The 23038-nt window shown below is 43.2% G+C and overlaps 1 protein-coding gene across 1 annotated transcript; it reads right to left on the reverse strand.

The window, feature by feature from the left end:
• On the reverse strand, positions 1–22228 carry CRTAP (cartilage associated protein). Its single transcript, XM_082306734.1, has 7 exons — positions 21747–22228; positions 18184–18333; positions 17391–17562; positions 14793–14921; positions 13107–13252; positions 10555–10638; positions 1–722 (listed from the first exon to the last, which is right to left on the reverse strand). Exons 1-7 carry the CDS (start codon positions 22188–22190, stop codon positions 663–665), a joined length of 1185 nt encoding a protein of 394 aa, XP_082162860.1. The 5' UTR covers positions 22191–22228; the 3' UTR covers positions 1–662.
• Positions 22229–23038: the final 810 nt, after the last annotated feature.

The raw sequence follows: 23038 nt of genomic DNA on the forward strand, positions 1-23038 counted from the left end.
ATTATTTATTATTCAGTTCTAAGTGACCTCAGTTTCACATCATGGAATTTCATTTAGCTTTTAAGAAAGATCAACACTGCTTCCAGAATTCTTTAAGCAGTTTTAACAAGACCACTAGTTGTGCTTTCTTAATCATCTTATTTCAGCTATTTAAATGTATCTTAACATCTTTCAGGTGCACTGGGATTCAGTATCACTTTATTCATCATCACAGAAAAAGACATACATAAATAATACAATACATAGTTTGGAAAGTCTAGAGGAACTGTTATGTCTTCCGTGGTTCATAATCTGACAACAGTTCTTCAGAATTTAGCTGTACTGTTATAACTTAGTAGAACAGCACTGAAATGAGGAACCTTAGTCTTGGCCCAGAAAACACAAATAGTCTGCTTTGTTGTGTTTGTGTAAAGGAAAGAAAGCTCAAGAGGAAAACCCATATGCACCAATTCTGTAAAGGCACAGTGAAAAGCCATGCTCACGGAAGAGTCAGTGCAGCATGGAAGTGATCTTTCAGGAGTGGATCTTGTGACATAAGGCGGAGCTTAAAGGAGCAGCTTTGAGGTATATCTAACTGGAACTACAGGTGACCAAAAACAATAGGAAGGAGCAACGGTGGTGAGTCTTCACTTTTGTAAAATACTTCCTGGTGCTTTCACTCATCAGGATTCCTTCTTTTCCTCTACTTCTAACAGCTCATCAAGGAATTCCACAACTTCACCCTAGAAAGGATTAAATTTAACAGACACAAGTTAACCCTGTACTGCAAAATCAGTGGAAAATTTTAACCATCTTAATCAAAACATAAACTGTAATAATAGGTGTCTAAATATTTTTTAATGCCCTTCATAGAGAAGCTAGCACAAGCCTATAAAATGCAAATAAATGGCCCATATACAGGTAGCACAAGTGACGTGCAGTGACATACAGACCTTAAAAGACAGAAATGTTACACTTCACAGTAAATCCTCTTTTACTTTTTCAGGTATTTAAGTAGACAATGAAATCTTCAAACTTAGAAAGTAGAGGCATAAATGTTTAAAGCACCTGTTAAATTAGGAAATTGGTAAAATACCATAAAACTTTAAAGAATTTTAGAAAGCTTCAAAATTCAAAGTGTTTTGTAGAACCGTAACTTTGACTTTGCATCTGTCTACTCTAACCGTTCACGTCCTCTGTTACACCTTCTTGATTTTCAACCACAGATCTTCATATGCCATGCATCAATGCAGCAAAAATGTAAAGAACGAGAGATACTAGAATGTTTTCCATACTCCAAACAAATACGTTGGGTTTAGATTCAGACCAGAAAATATTGTATGTACAAGGTCCACTCTGCTAATACAGGGTACCAACACGACGTAACAATCCAACTTTCTTTGTTTAAACTATTCCTGATGTAGATATATGTCATATACCATAGTCAAATGTCTTCCTGCAGCCAAGCCTGAGTACTTTGGGATGATACAGCCCCACCAGCTGGAATTTACTGCCTTGTCAACCAAGCTACAGTAACTGAGCTAAAACCTGTTGTAATCCCTTTCAGCCCAAGGTAACACCTTCAGTAGTGAAAAGCAAGTAGCTAACGGCAAATGTGCAGCAGCATCTCCAACTGCTCAAAACTGACTGTAGCAGCCCATCTGCTGGCACCCTCAGAAATACTAGGATTTTCCCGTTTGCCTTCCATGCACAGTTCAGAAACAACGCTGCCTGAGATGGGAGACCCTGTGCAAATGCCTGGGCGTATTTTCCACTTTTTGATACAACTCAAATACTGAGCTGTAAGAGAGATGTGATGCTCAATGTTACATTTCCAACCTTTTATTCCAATAACTACAATGTTCTGTTAAACTGTTTTAACTGTGTTTTTTTTAAACTTTCCTGTCCTTCCTTTCTTGACATAAACCTATGTTCTAAAAAGGTCTTAAGATGTCATTTAGTTTTTTTCCAAAACAAATTGTCACTTTCTAATAGAAAAATATTCTGCTGGAAAATCTGATCAGCTCTTACTCGCTCTCATGTTTAAAATAATGAGAATTTATAAAAGTTATCCTGAAAGCAAGTCATCCTTGCTTGGATGCTCATTCTCCCTCTTCCCTTCACCCCCCATTCCAAGTCTTTGTGAACTGTATTAGGCTTCTAAGTCTGCTTGATGAAGACTGCAAACAGTATTTTACAATCCTAATTAAATTTTAAGCACATTTTTGCCTAGAAAGGTATTCCTTAGGAAGACAGCACCTTCCAGACACATGCAGTTTGAGACTCAAAATTTTACAGTTTTCTATTCTGGTGAGGAAAGGTCATTAAAACCTCTGTCAGTGAAAACTGTAAGAGGAAATAGAGATTTTTTTGTCTATTTTGAATACAACAACAATTGTATTATGGATATGGTGATAAAAAATATTAACATCACATTTTTCAGAAGTGTGATTAGCCAGGAGAGAAGTAATGAGAACCAAGCAAACAAAAATAAAAGCGGGAGGAAAGCTGGCTGAAATAACTGCTGCTCTTGTTCCCTGCTTCACAGTTCCATCTTAAAAGACTGTTGAGTTTTTGCAACTATGAAGTGGTTTTAGCAAGTCCTGAAGCATGGCAATTTATTTTGCTTTGAATTTGTGCAAAACATCTAAGTATCCAATTCAATAAAAACACAAGAAAAAATGCCAGCACTTTCATATTGCCTACTTGCCTTCCTGGTTGCAGGAAATCTGGCAATTGGAAAACAGGAATTTGACATTTCTGCACGTTTTCCTTTGTTAGAAGTATTTTGATTGCCTAAGGAGCCCAATCGTGGGAGGAACTCAATACCACTTCACAAATGCACATGAAGAAAAGAGCCACTAGGTCCAACAGTCACTATGCAAGCAGTTGAAAGTCACAGAAACAGAAGCACAGAGGACTTCAGGGCAAGTTTTATAGCACAAGCATTTGGGTGCCTCCCGAAGGACTACAGACAGGCAGGACCCATTAACTCTGAACAGAGTTACGAGACTGGGAATACAGGTGTCTACTACAGGGGTCTCAGATCTAATTCAGACTGATCCTTTCACACCTCAGGATCATAGTTTAATGAAAGAATAACAGATATTAAAAAGGATTTCTCTCCTCAGTCTACCTGCAAAGACAACCCTCAAAAGGTAAGAGACTAAGAGGTAGGGTGAAAGGCATAAGCATCTATTCTATGATTCTATGATCTGACTGGATGACCCAGAACTAAGTATAAGGAAGACATGGGGATTTCAATACCATACCTTTGGTAACTCAACCATATGGGAACTTAATTCAATTCATATTATTGTCACGCTCATCAGTGAGGTAGGATATTTCAGAAGACAAAGAAGATCCAGACAGAATTCAGGTTTTTTTCTTCTGGTATGTTTTCAAACCCAGAAACACGTAAGAAGCCCAAGTTTTAAATGGAAAAGGATATTTAAAAGCAACAGTATGTGAAAAAAAATTGACTGAAAACTGAAATCTCCAGTGCCTGAAATTGATCTCTAAAGGAAAGTATGATGGAAGCTGTTGCGGTCTAACAAGAAGTACTGGGGAGTAAGAGAGGTTGAAATTATGGCAAAAATATAAAAATAGTTGCCAAAACAATATACATACAGTAAATATGCTGTAATGCAACTGAATAATTGCCTGGATGTTGGTTATTTCTGAAAAGGCAAAAACTCCAGATTACAGTTAAAGACAAACAAAACCTGTAGTTAAAGCATTTTTGCCTGTGCCTTCACGGTCAGAATGTATAACATTTGCAAGTTGTCCATACTGTGGTTGGCAGCCTAATGAAAAGGTGATAACGCTACATCAGAAGGGCTGATCACATTGTCACACTAGCAGCTATGACCAGATTGATCACTGTCCTTGCCCCATTAGCACTCACTTGACACCACATCAGGCATTTTGCATGACTGAAGTCAGCAAATATTTCACAGGTGTTCATTCCAGGGAAAAAGCCTCCTGCCCGCTCATACCCAATAACTTCATGCTGGCCTGCAGACCTGGAGTTTGAAAATGATTCTCTGATACGATTTAAGCTTCAGTGTGACAGAGTTCCTCCTGTTATCTGGTATCCTCTTTGGCTCCTACCTACCTTAATAGGAAGGACAGCAAATTTTACATGCAAAGTGAGCTGGAAACCCATAATTCTTTCTGCTGCCAGCTACTAGAGGGGACAACAGCCACCCAGTTCTAATGCAGGTTACATAAATATGCTGCTCAGACACAGTGCCGATGTAAATCAGAGTTGAGCAATATATGGCCCAAAGCATGATGCAGCTGTCTGGCTGGTAGCTAGTAAATCAGTATGTGAAGTCTGACTAAGCTCGGGGAAGAGAAGGGTTTGCTGCCACAACAGTACGTGCCCGATCGATAGTTAGGCAGCCAACAACTGGAAAGTACGCAGATGTGGACTTCTTGGTCAGCTGCAGTGAACCACATCCTCGTTAGCAAGGTGGCCCTCGGTCCATAGTCACTGCCTCCTGGTTTGCACCGGAGGCCAGGTATGCGCTGCAGGTACAACAGGTCTGCTGGCACCCCATGACCTCCCTCCCTGTGCTACCAACCTCTTCCCTCTCCCAGTCCAGGGACAGTCAGTGGAAAGTGGGAGTGACAGCAAGGATGTATGGGAAAAGATGGGACAGGTATAGCCTGAAATATGGGAGGCATGATATCGAACAGCAGCAGGGGAATGCTCCCAGGCTGGTCTGAGTGGTAGGAAGAATCAGAGAAGCTGATCTGATCAACTCGAGCCTCTAATTATCTGTCAGATATGCAAACTAAGCACCCTTGGCTTAGATTAACAACTGAACAGAGGCACAAACAGAAAGAACAAGTTTTGTACCAAAGTAAGTAATTCAAGAAGGTTTTACAGAGGGTACATGAATAGGTGGATTGTAATAAAAAATAATTTTAAAAGTTCCTGGTCAATTCTGAATAAGCTAACCCAGGCTAGCAAGACTGATGCACTATTATAACTGAAGCTAGAGCATTTGAAAAAATAAGTCCTAAAAAGGAGAAAAATGCATAACTCCTCACTTATTACCACAAGCTGAGTGTCCAAGACCAAGGTACACATTGGGCCAGGGATTGTTGCTGGCCCTTCCTTATGCAATATTAAATGCTGCATTCACACACACAAAACACAACCTTTTAGAAGAAACATGTGTACTTTAGAGACTCCTAGCCAGCTATTAAAATAAACAGCAAAGAAAAGCTACCAGTACATGGCTCAGTTATGGCCCACTTGAAACTGATGGTCCAGCACCAACTCTTCTTTCAACAGCAGCATTTAAAAATAGTAGCAACCAGCAGCAGTTGCACTGCTCACTGACAGACCCAGGTGCTTTGCCTTTGGTTGCTAAGGCTAAGCATTGCCTTCTGCATAGCAAATATTAATCATTCATGGGTCCTTGCTTCCATCTACAATCTCTTCTGTCCTTTCTCAGTGTGGACTGGAAAAGTTCTGGGGAAAAAACAGCTTTCTTGCAATAACCCATACTTTCCATGAAGATCTGCTGATGGCCTTTTCTATAGGGATTCCATATGCACCACAGTGGAATAGCCTGTTCTTCAGGGAAGTAACAGAGAATATTAAAATAACAGTATTCTAGAATGAATTAAGATCTACAGAAAAATATTATTATGGACATGCTTTCATGGGTGATTATCAGTGAATGAATAAGAAACTGCCTTTGTCCTAACTCATCCAACAAACTGAGCCTTAAGAGACGATACACAGAGCAAGAAGAATTGGCTGGATCTTTGTTTCCTTATAATCTATGACCTAGAAGGAAAATATTTATCCCACAAAATGTCCCCCAGCTGTCCTTCACAGCAAAAATTCAGATTTTGCTAAAGTTCAAAGATCTTAATGACTGGAAACTTGTTCAACAGTGAGAGTAACAGATTTTGTTCCTATATGTATTGAGTATAGGTGGCAAGGTTGTGATAGCAGGAGGGGTTGCAGGGGTGGCCTCTGTGAGGAGAGGTCAGGGCTGCCCTGCAACTAATGAGTAACTGCCCTGGTAACTAATTTGAGTAACTAATGGGAGTAGTGACAAGGAGTTGGTTCATGAAAAACAGCAGATTTTGTTCAAGGATGAATAACCACCTTGCAAGAGAGAAGACAAAGGTTTGATATGGCTGACTGTGGAGGATACATGCTCTGCGGGCCTGATGGAGCCTGCAAGCACACACCACACAGCCCACTGGCCAGCGATATTTTGGGGGGGGGAAGGACATTATTTCGGGATAACAGTAAGGCATGTGTCAGAGTGGCTCAGCCTGAAAGGTTTATTCAGCATTCGACCAAGAAAAAGTTTCTTGATCTAACCTTCAGTTAAAACACGCGAGTCCACTGTAACCACCTCAAAGCCCTCCCAGATCCTCCACGAGTAGTACAGACCAGGCTGGACATTCCTCGCATTCTAGCAGGGGAAAAAAATATCCCTCAATTCTTTGTGCAGAAAAATTATTTGGCCCTTAACTTGTTTGTTTTTCAGATACTTAGTCCACAGTGTGACCCACTGTCACATGCTTTTAGCGTTTTTTTAATATTACAAGAGCTTAGTTGTTCTTTACATCTATGTTAACTTCTTTTCTCAAATATTTTTCCATTTAATTTTTTAATGATATATTCTGAACATGTAACTGTTCTCTTCCCATATGCTATGGGAGATTGCAGTACACTGCAGTTATTACAATAGTATTTTACCGTAATCCAATAAATGTGCTTTCCTCTTAACATTTTTATAATGCCTGTAAAACATGAGTCAACCCAGTTTCACAGCAACTTCAACACTGCTCCCATTGCACTGAAAACAGAAGCCTTCTAGTGGCTTTGCTTCTGAGCTCTACTTCTGCTGTCTTGGCTGCTCTACGCTGCACATAGAAGCTTAAGAAAATCTGGACAGGTAAAAATTCCTCCTAATGTCAGTACCTGCAACTTGGGGACACCCTGCCGTTTAAGCCCAGCCATGCTTGCAGCTTCCCATGGTGGGTGGTTTAAATGGAAGGAGGAACACCTTTGCCCAAGGTACACATCCAATGGTAAAGAAGCAAGAGGGGAAAGCAGGAGAGTGCTGCCTCATGGGCAGTATCTCCACTAGGAAGTAATGATGAAAAAAAATAATTTCTTTTTTTCTTTAAAGAAGTGTATGTTGAACAGGGACCATAACAATGCCAATCAGCTGCCGGCTCTCTCTGAAATAGGTGCCTCCAGCTCTTCCCAGTGTAGCGGTGCTGTTGCAGTCGTGTTGGTCTGAGGTCACAGGCAGGGCAGGGTTTACAGGTCTGCATTTACAACTTGTCGTTACAAGCGCACTTGTATAAATCATTTGAACAGATGCAAAAAGTGAGTTCATAAAGCTGAATATATGTTGTTAGCGATTCCTGAACAGAAATATAGGCTGAATTCAGATTATTATTTGCTATCAGTAGTCCACTGGGCCCTCATGCTTTGATGCTGTTCCATATGTTCTCTTTCTACCAGTCACATTAGCTCAACACTCATTCTCCTTTGCATCACACTCCGGAATAGAGCATTATGAATTTCAGCTACTACACAAATGGACACACACATTATATACAAATGAAAAGAACAAGATGGCAAAAAAGTGGGTCAAAGCTGCCAACAGTTTTTCACCTACTGATTAAGTACTGAAAGAAAAATCACATTGTAGGATCATCCCAGCCAAATACTTGTGGTTCGCATGTAATTTAGAACAGCTAAGTAGCTATCCCTGAAAAAAAGTTCCTCAAGAACACTGATTTTATGGGCCAGCAACATGTCTCATACAATTAGTGTAGTGCTGAAGTTATATCTACACTAGCTGAGTATCTGGCTCTTAACAGCATTTCAGTTTGCTATTTAAATCTGTGCAATACTAGGAGCTATATCTATTATAGCCTTTATGCATTACACATCTGAACAGAAATCAAAACGCTTGACTATCCATGGCCAACTTAGATGACAACACTGTGCAATGATCTTTTAACTTCACTGTGGAAAACTGTAAGGATACTTAATAATAATTACTTTTAAGAAAAAGTAATTTGTAGCTAGTTGGTGCTAATATTCTCTGTCACCTCTACTGTGTTAAATGTTTGAACTAGTTTTTCATTTCCTTGTGGAAAAACATTAATAAAGTAATATGAACAGGACAGTATTTCTTGTAGTGACATATGCAAAAATCATTACCGCATGTTCCAGCCTCTGTAATTACTGCAACGTATTCTTGGAAGAAGCCACATGTTCTCACTCGCTTTGCCAATGGGATTTAAAAAGACACATGGATGATCTGGGATACAGGAGCATTGAGAAGTCTGAATAAAGTGAGATTCTCCACTTGGGAATAATGACATATTCACACAGGAAGAGATCCTTTTGCCATATCAATCCTTTGGCTTCACTCAAGGAAGGAGAATGATTTTTTTCTGCAGATTATTTTATGGGCTTGTTGGCCCACAAGCAACTTCACAGACAGAAAACACGGACTACAGAAACTCACAAAAGGTATGGCCTATGGCCCAAGAAGCACACGGTTTAAATAAACAGAGTGCACTAAAAAGAGTGGTTGCCTCCATCCATAACAATTTTTAATAAAGCTTTTACTGTAACACCTTATCTGGGTTTTTCATCAGTTTTCAGCATTCCTATAGAATAAACTTTTCAATTGTGCCAGGAGAAATATTAAAAAAAAAAAATTCCACTTACACTACCAGGTCCTGCCCATATAGCAGAAACTGCAAGGTAGCGATTTTACCTTTGTGCTATCCCTGCTCTGTCTGGACTCCCTGGAAGGCTCCTGCAGCCAAAGAGAAGTTCTGGTAGCCAGGGATTTATGAGTTCACTACCAAAAGCCAGAGCCAAGCCAGAGGAATGGACAGCCTCCATCCCTCCCAGGTTCTTCAGCCCTAGTAAGTGAGGGCACAGAAGCCCTTCAGCTTTTCCTCGGGAGAGGAGAATGATAACTTTCCTAATACGATGAGAGTGTGGGGTAGGGATATCTGTGGCATGACCAGGCCCAGTAATTTTGGTTGTTTAACCCAAACATATAATCCAGTGTAAAGTGACTTCCTTGACACTTCCCCAAAAGTTTAATTGATGTTTCCCCTCTACTTCGCTCCTACAGATTGCAAGGTTGTTTATAATTGCACTGGTGAAACAGGCTACAGGAATGAATGCCAGCAAATGAATGCTTGTTTATTCTATACACTGTGCTTGAGGCTGAAGATTGTTTCTCTAATCCCTTCCTGTAACAACATATGGGGAAAGTCCTCACAACGGACTGCTTCTTCCCTTCCTTACTTACTCATCCCTGTGTTTTGAAGCAGCAGATGTAAAAGAAGGAAAAAATTACAAACTAAATTTATGCCTAACATAGGAAAACATTATGGGCAAAGTACAAACCAACAAGGGAATATAAAAAAGTGCTCAAGTATTTCCCACCCTGATGAAAATCCATACAGACTAGTCCTCATCTAAGCTTAACCTTATAACAAGCTTATTAAACTGTCTTTCACAGAGTTTTATCACAATGGAAAGTCTTCCTAAAGTCTGGTAACCTTGCAATGGAATTTTACATATAGAGTTGTTTTCAGGTCACTAGCATACTGAAGGCAGCACAGGTATGTTATTACTTCTCCACTATAAAATATTATCTCTCCCTATGTGCTGGATAACATAAAAATTGCAACGGTGATTTCATTTTTTAACATTAGCCATCTTTCTTTTTTCTAACCAAAAAAAGATCTCAGCAGCGCTCATTACAAGCACCCTGCCCCATGCCATAACTGAACATAGCTCTTTGCCAATGCCAGCAACAAACTATTCCATCATTTGAAGATTTTTTAAACCTTTAAATGAAAGGTTCTGAAACCAAAGCAAAACAAAAGGCAATCCAAAGCCTCCATGATTTATACTTTAATTTCAGCTGTGGGAGACAAAGAAATGCCCTTTCAACAATTTAACTACTTTTCTTGCACAAAAAATCCACTTTACATATTTCCAGTCTAATAGTAGTCATTATATGTTATTTGGCCATGAATTCCAACCATTTAAGAAGCAAGACTGGGTGACCAAACCGTTACTGTGCAGAAAAAAAGAACAGATAACAAGACTTCCTTTTGACAAAAATTTACAATTTAGGTGGTTACTTCTGGACAAAATTATAAGGATCTTTAAATCTAATTTAAACAACATTTCAGAAAAAAAAAAACACCACAGAAAAACGTTGGGTTTAAATATATATACTACTTCTCTGCCCCCTGGTGTTATAGCTTGCAAAGTAGATTTTCTTTTTTTGTGGGCTGAATGCATTATATTTACCTTTGTGCTAATACTGCCCATAATTTTTTAAATGGTATGTGATGTTCTTTGGGTGTGTTTCTTATATTCCATTTACAAAAGAAAAATTTATGATAAATTGGTCATGGTTACAAGAAGATTCTTCCATATTACCTAAATCCTGGAATTCCATCTATGGATCATCTTCACTTTAATGTGATTGCTGTTTTTTTTGACCACGATTTCCTTTCTAGAAAACTCACCTCATCATCATCCAGCAGGTGTTCCTTTGCAAATTCATACATTTCCAACTGGAGTGTGGTTATGTTGTGGTATCGAACTGCCTCCTATCAAAAACCAGAATTTCTATGTTACGTTAGGGTAGCAAGACAGGGGAGTGTCATCACATGTCACCTGAAACTATTCCAGTGAAGTCAGACCCATACTTAGTAGAAGGCAGATGCTGGGGGGCGTGCTTTAAAATGTTTGAGAAAGGAAACAGCAGAACAGCAAGCAGCGTATTCCATGTCTTCTGTGGATCTTTCTAAGCACAGGCTCCATCGGTGTGAGAAGAACAAAGCACTCGCCTCTTTCTCATGTTTCAAAGCATTGGCAAGCCTGAGAATAAGGAATGAGATTGCCAGAGCTGAACAGCAGCCTGTGCCTGCATTCCAGCGGGCTCTGGACATGAGAAAGCCTCTGTCTCCCTGCGCGCTGGCGTATGGCGGCAGGCAGTTCGGGGAAAAAGAGACGCTAAGCTATTTTGCATGATAATGACTCACCACCCCAGCCTGAGTCCGGGCTAGGGAAATTCTGCACGGTCACCCACCTGTCCCTCCTCGCTTCCCTGGCTGTTTGCCTGGACAGCACAGTTCAGCTCAGTCACCTACGCTCATATTTGTGAATACCAACAGTAATCTACTTTGATTATCCCGTTTAACTCTTTTTGGGGAGGAAAACAGGATAATTCCTCTTTCACAAGAACATCTAAAGCTTAGTGCCAGAGCCAAATGCTGCTGTCACCCCGTTACCACTTTGTGAAAATAAACCAGAGGCATTATGGTTTTCAGGGCAAGCGATTAGGACAGCAAGCAACTTCTGTTCATAGTTACATGGATCAAAGTACAAGAAAATACAGGTGTGCATTTAGTATTTTATATTTAAAAATTAAATTATCTGTAGTCCCCAGCTCCTGAGAAGTTATCAATGAAACATTCAGAGTTAACGTGTAGGGCCCTTGCTCTGTCCTCTCTGCACACGTATGCCAAATGTGTCTGTGGTTTGTAGTTCTATGCTGTTGCTACCCCTCACTCCGACCACCGTTAAACATTGTCTCCAATATGGCTATAAAGCACAGTTCTGTTCCCGAAAGCAGTGACAAAGGAGTGGTCCCTGTCCCCTGTGAGCTCAGACTCACTGCTGCTGCCTGAAAGCAGCATTTTCACTGTCTTCTGCCTCAGTTGGCCCTGCGGGGCAGGCCTGGGTTTCCAGCATGCCGATAAGGTGTGTTGCACATAACTCAACAGCTGTCCACAACCAAAAACCACTGAACTCAAATGGAGTGGTATTTTTGACTTGCGCTGGCTGGCCTGAGAGGATGGAAAATGTAATTATCCAATCAGTGCAACCTATAAGGTGCACATGTGAACTGCTCTGCAGTGTTGCTACAGATAAAGCCAGTCACCTAAGTGCTAAATATACGTCCTGAGCTTAATGCAGCATTAAGAATCAAGGGATATGCCTTTGGGCCAGTACAGATCTCGGTGACTGAGACGTCTGAAGAAGCAACATGGGAAAGGCAACTGGAACGTTATCCTGTGGGCTGCCCGCTGTTGCTTCAGCTAGGTTGACTTAAATGACTCTTCCATGGGTAAGTAATGTGTAAGAGAAAGAGAAGGCACTAAATTTAATTTGTGGAACATGTACTGCTAATGACTAACTACTTGTACAGCACATACCGCTGATGCCTAAGGAGTCACTCAGGTGTCACAGAGCAGTTAATTCAGTTGCATGACTTAAATCCTGGTAACAAGAAATGACAGAAAATCCAACTTGATTGTCAGAGTCCAGGCTGCAGGACTCCAGAAACACTGCAAAGATGCTTTTATATGTAAAATTTCCTTGGACATGGAAATTTAAGAACAGCATAGAAACCCATTTTTAGAGTCATTTGTCAAAGCCAGATTGCAATCATTGCTGGATGGACTGATGTTCACTGTGGGTTCTTTGCAGCAAGCATTCTAACTGAGATAATTAGGTGCAATATGGTTGAGAGCCTTTTCCCATCATCATCCACCCAACTATGTTCTAAACTGAGTAAGTGGAAAGTGGGTTTAGCTGGGGTTATCATATCTGGACACATTCCGATGCACACAGAACCTGAAATAACAAGCAGGTGGGCAACTACATGTTGGCAAATAATGAGTGATTGACAAAAGCCCAAATGTCACTGGAGTGATCTTTCCATCAGGAGATTTCAGGGGCCAGCTGCTTTACTTATCAAGCTATATAAAGATATAAATATACATAAGTGGCAGACAAGTATCAATGTGAATTTACTCGTCATCCTATCATATCATATCATATCATATCCTATTGTAGTATATTTCAACACATAGGAATGAACTATAATGACATTGACTGCCTACAATTACATAGTACACCTCTGTGTACAACTTTCTGTACGGTGTTAATAAAGCAGTATGTGTTTTAATGCCAGAACCAACAGATAACTCCATTTTCACAACCTCTGACCCAAAGAGTTTCAGGGAAATATCTGAATTTGTCTAGAACACATTTTAAGTAATTCACCTACCGATCTGGGCTGAAAATCCTCTTCTTTAAGTCCCCATTTATCTTTGTGGTACTGATAATAGACCATGTTCTGTTTCATTACTTCATCTTTCTGGTCAAACAGAAGGTAACTAGCAGCACAAGAAGCTGCATTCTTCATGTCATTCACTAATTAATAAACACACAAAAAAAAATCCAGATAAGGTAAATGAACAAATTCCTACTATTATCTAAGCTCTGAACTAAGATGGAAACAGGATCCATTTTCTACCTCTCCACCAGCTGCATAGAAAAAAAAAAATTGCTTCCCAGAAAGGATATGCTATTTTTGTGTTCTGAAACAGTTAAGGCCATGATTCAGAAATGGGGACTTACCTCTCACGGTTTTCTATGAAAATCCTAATCAAATGTACCTCCCAGGTATCCCAGTATCAGTGAGATATCAGCTCACAGCTTGAAGATCCCCACTGGGGCATTTATTAAAAAACAAACAAAAAATAAATTAACTAGAATTGACAAAGAGGGAGGAGTCAATGTGTAAAATGTGCAGTCAAACAACGTAAGCAAAAGTCATTATTGACTTGATTCTACATGGCTGGATGTGTCTTCCCTTTGGCGTTGGAGCCTGCGGGAATAGCTGTAAGGGCTACACGTATTCTTTAGAGTTCAGGTAGTTCCTCAAGAAACCACCAAATTCACTGAAAGATTTACCTATCAAATGTGTAATCACTGAGCACCAGAAGACTACAATTTCTATTAAGTGGTCCCCTCTTTCTTCAAAACCCATTTAGCCTCATGTGCCCCATTCCAACACGATTATAAGAATCGTGAATGCTATGAAATACTCCGTAGGTTTGTCTGTGGAAGAAATTCTGAATAGTAAATTGAAAATCGAGTATTTATTCAACAGAATAAGTGGTGTTATGTTAAATGTGTTGCCTTGAAGTCACAATCTTTCTTCTGAGTTAAGGAGTTCAAGAAGAAACTTCTTGTTAGAGCTATACATTCAGCTGCTTAACAACCATGTGGGCCTGACAGCTTGACCACCATGGCTTTCTGGCACAAACCATGTTTTTTTGTACACAGGTGTACAAAATGTGTCTGTGTCATTGCATGTTCCAATGTATAGGAAGTGGCTGACAGTGTTTACCCTAACATGTTATATTATGAGTTACTTCAAAAAGGCAGAAGAGTTGATGTATCATTTAAACATCTAAAATACATATGACGAACATTCATCATTTAAATGAAACACTGAAAAGTGTAAGCAACTTGTGCTGGCAGTAGCTATCATACAAAGAATGAAGGGCAATGATGGATCAGATCACACTTACTCTGTAACTGCCTCATTTTTCCAACACCCAAGTGGAGACCAGCCACAACCATGCATAACTTAAAACAGAGGGGCCTGCCCTGGGCAAAATCCAGCCCTTACGGGACTTATGTTCAGCAATTTATTTTGTCATGGACGATTTTATGAGCACAGACTCTATACATAACGCTTATCTCCCATGTCTGTTAACTACAGTTATATAGGGAGAAAAAGATGCCAGGCAGCTCAGACTTTCTGTCCCAAAACAGGTTAAAATGCAGATTCTGGAGGCCACTATTTACATTCTAAAGCATTATAACTAGAGGGAAAAGATTATGAATGGAAACTGTCCCACATCGTCCCAATGTTATTTAAGCACATTAAATCACTACTTACATTTATAATAAGCAAACTGCAAGTAATGGTACATGGTGGCCACAAATTTCTCAACAACAAAGCCTCCTATAATGGGTGTCAGGTTACTCTCGCACTGCACTTTGCATGCAAGGACTTCAATATAATGATCTAGAAGGAAGAAAACAACAACACAGGATATGGATAGCGCACAACAGATTGTCATAACCCTTCCCATTAGCTACCCCTTAAAATTTGGCCTTTTAATGCTGTCCTGGGTCCTGTGCATCTGGATCTTGCTGCTTGGAAGTACTGAGCATCTACAACTCCATCTGAAATACATATGAAGTACTGGTACTCAGCCCTTCTGTAAAAAACAGTGCGGTCTGGACTTGAAATCTATCAAAGCTGCAATTCCAGAGAACTAAGCAGTGATGTTTCACTGACACCTACAGGCAGTCTGTGGCGGTAGGTTTTATATTGAGTGTTATGAAGTATTGCACTACTTCCTAACTGTGAACTTAACAGTGCTATTCTTTTATAAATTTTGAGCACCTTTACAATTTCATTAAATTATTGCATGAATAAGGACCACATGCTGCTGAGCACAACTGTGTCACAGAGAAATACAGTAGGTGATTGCAAAATAAGCCTCCAGAGACGGCTGCATTTTGTGCCTACAGTTAGGATGTTATAAAAGAGAAGACAGACACGAATACGTTGCTCACTACACAACCACTTTCAGCCAGAAATGTTTAAGTTCACAAGCTTTCTCCATCTACAAAAGATTGGTACAATGGGATAGGACTAGAGGTGATCTTATCTTCGTGAAAATACATTCCGAGAAAACTTTCCGTCAAGGAATTACAACCATTTTCAGGATATATCACATTAGACAACAGCACTGAACAGAAATAGTTTAAAGCCTTAGTTTCCCTGTTAGCCACATTTGGCAGGTGAAAGCAAGTTATCTAAGCTTGTGCAGCAAGTCTCTGACCAAGGCAAAAGAATAGCAAAGGCCCCTTCCCCTGTTTTCATCTCTGACAACTCCTAACATGAAGAACGTTGAAGCTAACTAAAAATGGCTGGCCAAATGAAATGACCAGACCCATCTTTTACAAGCGCAGTGGAGTCTCCAGACACAATAGTGTTCAGTTGCAGCCAGAGATGCAAATTCCTCAGTGAAGCCATCCCATGCAATGAGGACAGCTGGCTTCCAAACATAACTCATTGGTCAGGGATAAATACGTACCTAGCGCAATCACCAAATACTTCTCATTAACATTTTTTGCTACATCTACTTTCTGCAATAAAAATCTCAGAGGCAGGATATTTCTCCCTAGAGCAAGAGCACAGTTCAGCCCAGGCAGTGCAAGTAAATTTGAATTTTCTTATCTCAAGAACAAAATATTTGAAATGCATACACATGGCCATGATGATATCATGCAGTAACTCCTACCTTTCTTCCTCACCACTACTGCTGGAATTGTCCTTTCCTTCCAAGGAGGAAGAGGAAGGACGACAGCAAGTGCCAATCACAGCTGAGCGTGGACACCGTACTCTTTACAGTGGCTTGGGGTTTCTCCTGATATCAGGGCTCTGATCACTGGGGAAGAAAGCCTGTGTTTCATGCTTTATCCCCTGTGATTTGACTTTCACTCCTTATCTGCTGTCCTAGGCACCTGCCTGCTTTACCCAAAAGTAAAGCCAGGCTTGAGGAATAGTCTGCAATAGCTATTGCATGTCAGCTGTGCTGGTGGATACCAGTTCCACACTGTGAGAAACTGTGGAGCTGCTCTTGTACCAACATATTTCACAAAACTCTCCCCTCACCAACACATCTGATGGCTTTAGGACAAAAAGTTGGACTGGTTTTCCTTCTGGCAACTTAGAAATTCTGTTGCATTTTTCATGTTTTTAAGTTGGTTGAGAAAACATGCAGGCATTCCCCACACAGATATTGTCAACAACACTGAGACCAGAGCACTGGAGAAACGACTTGTTTCTTTTGCTACCAAAGAGCATAGGAAATGTGTATGTGCCATTTTGACAGCAATCAGAAAGGTGGTATCTCTTTTTCTTTGCAAAGTAATGGATTTTTTTTAAGCTACAAATTAAAGAAATCTTATCTCCTAGCAAAATTGTGCTGTAGGAAAGATGAAAAACAGGCAACAGAAAATTGTCATATTTATGAGAAAGGAGATATATATGACCAGTGATACACAAACCACCAAGCAGATTTTGAAGGCCAGCTAACCACTGAGCCTCAGAGGTGGCCAAATTGATACTGAAACGATGGTCAAGAGATCTGTCTGGATAACTGTTGCTAGCTGGATGGAGCAGTTGTTATTACTTACACTTCTATTTTATTCTGACACACAACTTTCATGTTAATATAAGAACTCCCTGTGGTGATTTTCTGACAGCCCTCATTTATGTTACAGAAAAGAAGAAAAAAGTAAACCGGAATTCAAGCAGTTGTCAGTGAATCTAATAAACTCTTATCGGCCCAAACTGCGCAGGGGGCACCATGTGCATTTCACACTGCAATCTGAGGAGCAGGACTTTGCTAGCCAATCCCACGGATAAACTGAAACGCACTTTTGGGACATTTTTCCATACTGTTTCCTAACCACTCACCTGCAATGGAGAGATAGAAGTCTTTAAAGTCTTTGATCTCTCGGGAGCCTTCACAGGCTGCTATACAGTCATCGTAGGCTTTGAAGAAATCAGGAAGAGCCAGTTCCATGTCTGAGATGGACGTTCTCCAGTTGTCACCGTTGTATGCTCTCACAGCCCTGACAAAGAGATTCTGAAAAATTGGCAGGACTGAAACCCAGCAGTAACTGATCTATGGAAAGCTGTGTGTAAATTCAAATACAGTACATAACATCTCTGCATTTCTGGATTACTATATAAGCTGTTATACAATTAATATGAGGACAACAAATACAGATGACTACTGGATTTTACCAGCTATTTCCTAGACAGCAGAGTATGTACCTCCATTTCAGATCAACAGAAAAACCTGCTGGACAGAAGTAACAGTGTGAGTCTAAAGCACAGGTTTTGATAGAGATTCTGCACGGAATCTTAACCCCAAATGTCTCAGTTATTTTAAGCTGTGCTGCTACAGCACTTGTGCATTTGAATACTTCTATGCACCTGCTTAGCTCCAGTAGCAATCTGCATGTAGTAGCTTTCAGGTATGCCACTGTCTATGATGTACTGTGACTTATTGAACAGTGAAAAGCACAAGAGGTGAGAATTACCGAATGCATCAAGGCGGCAGAAGGGAGATGATGGAGGAAGACAGCACGAGGGACAGCAGAGTAAGAACTGAGAACACGTAAGCAAATGAGATCCCTGAATCTCACCCAATAAGAGGAGTAACAGAACAGTTCCAAAAGACCAGACTGCATAAAAAGCATACCTCATAAGGTTTTGTCTCCAAGTCTTTAATATGCTCCTCAGCATCAGGTATGCTTTTATAGTAGGCCATGTTTCTTTGCATCATTTCATCATCTGGATGCTTCAGGAGAAACGTGTGAGCTGCTGCAATAGCTTTTGGAAGGTTATTAGCCTAAACAGGGATGGGGAAAAGAGGAAGGGGGGGAAAAAAGGTTAATTGGAAAAAAAACCTTCAAAGCTTCTCAGTTTTTGTCAATGAACTTTCTTGCAGCCTCTATGTTCCCAAACTTACTTCTACTGAAACCACAGTCTCATCAGATACAATGGTACAGTAAAACTGATAGAACTACTAGCTGCATCACTAGGAACATTTCATTGTTTTGTTAATTTTCTTTTAAAAATCGATTATTGTTGCAAATAGCAGAGATTTTTTCCCTTCCCCCTCCCCTGTTCATAAAGCTGACAAAGCACAAGAGTATACTGTTGCTCCTGCGTGGGATGCATCTCACAGCAATTACTGATGCTAACCTATGGATACCGGGCAGGAGTCATCACTGACCATGTTTAATTTGTGAAGTGTGTATTCCTCATGTAGAACTGCATGTGCCAAATACATATGTACTGCTGTGTGCACACATTTATACTTTTTATTTTATATATATATACATGTATTTTTATAAACGATGCAGTACATATACACATATTTAGGAAGAGTGAGAGAGAAAGTAGAAGTCTTAAGCATTTGTGGAATGTTAAAAACTTTTCCCTTGTAAGCCAAGATCCATATCAACCCATTCAGCGTGCTGATGTGTAGGCAATGTAGAGTTCCACCTCCCATCTGCAATAGCTTATGGAAGTGTACGTATAAAACTATGAGCAAGAATATGCACATGTACTCTTTTGTTTGCATCTATAAAACAGCACCCTTTCATTTCAGAAAGAAACTTGAGAGACAACTACATGAAAGAAAGATTTCAACCCTAACACGAGCTCTTGCTGCTGTGCCGCTAGAAGTGTCCCAGCTCTGGAACTCCGCCAGCTGCCCTTCCTGGCTGTCCCAAAAATATGTGCTTCCAGTCAGTCCAGGCAGTGCGAAACGCAAAGGGAAATCTCAGCTGCACTTTCGTCAAATGCCTGGTTTCTTTTGTGCTTTATGCTTTAACCCTGTTTGTTGGTCGGCTGACAGGCCTCTCATTTTTGCTTAGTCCATAATTCACTCTTGGTTTCAATTTTCACCACTTTAACAAAAAAAAAAAAAAGTTTTGCAGAAACACATTCCTAAGTGAACTCAGTGGCTACGAGAAAGCTCCCTCCAGAGGAGCAAGCAGCAGCGCAGAAACATCTCCTCCCAGGATCAAAGACGTGGCAAAATTTCACTGTTGAACCCACCTGAATAAACACATGGTCACTCTAAAAAATGACAAAAAGCATTTCCCTCTGCCTTCTTCCTATATTATAAATGCTGTTGGCGGGGTGGGGGGGTGAGGAAGTGACATTCCTTTCTTCAGAAAACCACCAGCCAGGAAAAAGCCCTTTGTATGTAGCAGTTTGTACCTCTAGAAGGCCCATGCAGAAGTCCCCAAGTGAGTGATAAGAGCTCAGAGCTGGACTACAATCTAATGAGAAAGACAATATAAACAGCTGACAATAAAGGCAAAACTACCAAACTGCACTGCTCAAACCTACTGCAAATGTGATTGAAAAACAGTTTAAAGGGAGAGATTTCTCCTATTTCCCTCTCACATTCCTACCTGCCAGTTACTTAACTGTATCAATCAGAAACGGTAAGTAGGAATGATTTTTGCTGTGATCCATACATTGCAAACTTTGTATGCACCACAAGGGGGAATGAATAGTTAAACTAAGTAAGACAAGAAATGGAAACATTTGTGGTGATCTCATTTTGGTATCCATATATGGCTTTGAGAATGTGAGGAGTGCCTGCCCACTCTGTTATTCAAAAGAAATGTCCCCTATTTGATACCTTCTGTTCTGTGTGTGTGCAGGGGCTTTACTGCATCAAGTTAAGTTCTTCTGTATGGTCTTAAGGATGGCTTTAAATGCACAGCATTATGCCACTGTGATACTGTGCATGTGGATACTGTTCCTGTTTTATGAGAACGTATTTCCCTGCATCTGTTTGTGTAATTTTGGAAAACCATTTCTCATTTTCATGAGAAAACAGCACTTTGACAAATAATACACAGCAACAGTTAAGAAGATGTGTGTTTTCAAGCAGCAATCTCAAAAAGAATGCACAAGCATACAACCCTATATAATGTATACTGGGATATGTGTGGAGTGAATCCCTAAAGCAGAAAACAATCTAACCAAAGAGTTCAGCTTGTTTTCTCCCCCCACAGATGTCCCACTTGTTTGAAATGTAAGAGATTGCAGTATCTGAGGGGATGGCACGAGAGACAGACCTTGATTTAGAGAACAGAAGATGAAGATGAGGAGGGGGGAGAAAATCATCAATTTAGATCCCAGACAGAAGGATGACAGGAAGCTAGAAAAACAGGATGAAATCTGTTAACAGAGATGTCTGTCCCCAGTCTTGGCTGACCCAAGAGCAAAAAGTAAACACCATTCCAGGGCTAGTGTTAGCGTCACATTTAAGCAGCCAATTTTCACCTTATTCTTTCCCATGGCTGTAACAAAACCGGAGTTTTTTGCAGGCATCAGGCTATCTGCAAGTCACAGGCTGGGGGCTGCTGCACTTGAAAGAACTGGACCAGAAGAGAGCAAGTGAGGAAGACGGACACGCTGAGGGCGAGGAAACAGTGAAGAGTGCTTGCAAAAGCAGAGTGGTGACATGAAGGGACTGAAAAAGGTTTCAGAGAAGGTTAGAAGAAAGTAAGGCAGATGGAAAGATGAGAGGGGCAGGGGCAGAAACAGAAAAACTACAGGACAAGGAGGCGGGGTCCAGTGGCTGGGGGTCTGGGAAGAATTGGAGGGGCTAATCAAGGGGATGGGCTGGAGGAGTTGTGGGACGGGCTGGAGGAGTTGTGGAAAAACTGGTGAAGAGCGAGCTGGACGGTGGGAAAGCAAGGGGGAAGACAAGGCACGCAGTGGTCCCACGGTGGGTCACAGGAGGTGGGCGGGAGGAAGGGGCTGAAAGACTGGCTGGGGAGAAGATGGCGATGTGCAGGGTGGGCAGCCCAGGAGGGCAGGGACTGGGGGGCCTGGCCATGGAGGGAGCGAAATGGAGGTGGGGCGGACGCTGGTGTGCAGGAGGCGATGAGGAATGAGGCTACGGCCCAGAGTAACCTGCTCCAAAGGCCTGGCGAGAGGTTGGCACGACAGGAGGCATTTCCAGCATTGGGCCCACAGGGCACCCGTGTCCGTCAAGGCTGTGCAGGGACAGGCCACGCTGTCCCCCTCCGCTGCGACACCTCTGAGGGTCGCCGACAGGCACGCTTGGCTTGGCTTGGCTTGGCTTGGCTTGGCTTGGCTTGGCTTGGCTTGGCTGGAGGGTGACACTGCACCAGGCAAGACTTTGGGGAGCTGAGGCCAGGGGGCAGCGGCAGGGCAGGGCAGGGAGAGGGGACGGGAGGGGAGGAGGGCTGAAGGGCCGGGCCTCACCTTGAAGTAGGCGAACTGCAGGTACTTGTAGGGCTCCCGGCGCTGGAACTCCTCGAGCAGGTCGCGGCCGGGCTGGGCCTGGCGGAAGGCGGGCAGCCCCTGCTTGCAGCGCCGCAGGCACTGGGCCCGCCGCAGCACCCCGGCCAGGAGGCGCAGCTCGGCCAGCGCTCCCCCGGCGGCGGCGGCGGGGGCGGCGGGGGGCTGCCCGGCGGCGCTGCAGTTGCGGTGGCAGAAGGCCTCGCTGTCGCGGAGCAGGCGGTAGAGCCGCATGCTGACCTCCAGGTAGTTGACGCTCTCGGGCCAGTTCTCGGTGCTGTACTGGTCCAGGCCGTAGCGGTAAGCGGACTCGAGCGGCATCAGCTCGTCCCGCGGGAAGCTGCGGAAGCTGTAGCGCTCGTACTGCGCCCCCGCCGCCGCCAGCAGCGCCGCAAGCGCCAGCCACATGGCTGCGCCTTCGGCCGCCGCCCGGCCACCACCACGTCGCCGACACGGGGCGAGGGGAGCGGCGGGGCCGGGGCCGCGGGCGGGGTCGGGGGAGGGGCCGGGGCGGGGGGCGGGGGAAGCCGGTCCGGCCCCGCCTCGGGGAGGGTGTGCGCGGCCGCGGGGGAGAGTCGGTGGCGGGGACAGCGGGGCCGGGCCGGGGCGGCGCGGGGGGGTTAGGGGCGGTGCTGGGGGGGGCCCCACCGGGGGTAGCGTGTAGCTCACGCTACCTTGGAGGTGTCTGGCCTTGGAAGCTAAGCAAGGGCGGCCCCGGTTACTGCTGGGATGGGAGACCGCCCGGGGACATCCTTTTTTCCCCTCTCCCCCTTTCCGTTTCGGAGTTCTTCCTCTCTTGCCCTGGATGTCGTCGTCCTCCTTCCAAAGCCTCCTCGCACGCCACGGGGAAACTGGCCAAACGGGCGCAGGGCCTTCCCCCACCTCCTCCTTCTCCCGCCGGCGTCGCGGTCCGCAGCGGCAGCGCCGCGGGGGCGGGCCCGTAGCCCGGGAGACGCGCCTTCCCCCGCCTCGGGGCGGGCGGGGGCGTGCGAGGCCCTCCTTCTGCCCGGCCGCGGGGGCGGGGGCGCTTCCTGCGTCCCCTCTGAGGAGCCGGGCCAAGCCCCCGGGCCCGCCCCGCCCGGACGGAGCGTGCGGGGCGCCGGTGGCGGAGCGGCAACGCTCCGGGGTGCCGGTGGGGAGGAGGGTGCCCCGGACCGGCGGGGCGGGGAGGGGCGGAGCAGGCCCGGCCCCGCGGGGCCGTCCGCCGACGCCGCCGCGTCACGGGACGCCGGGCCGAGGAGCGCCCGCTCCGCCGC

This window comes from Platalea leucorodia, assembly GCF_965183815.1.
Source record: "Platalea leucorodia genome assembly, chromosome: 1".
NCBI lineage: Eukaryota > Metazoa > Chordata > Aves > Pelecaniformes > Threskiornithidae > Platalea > Platalea leucorodia.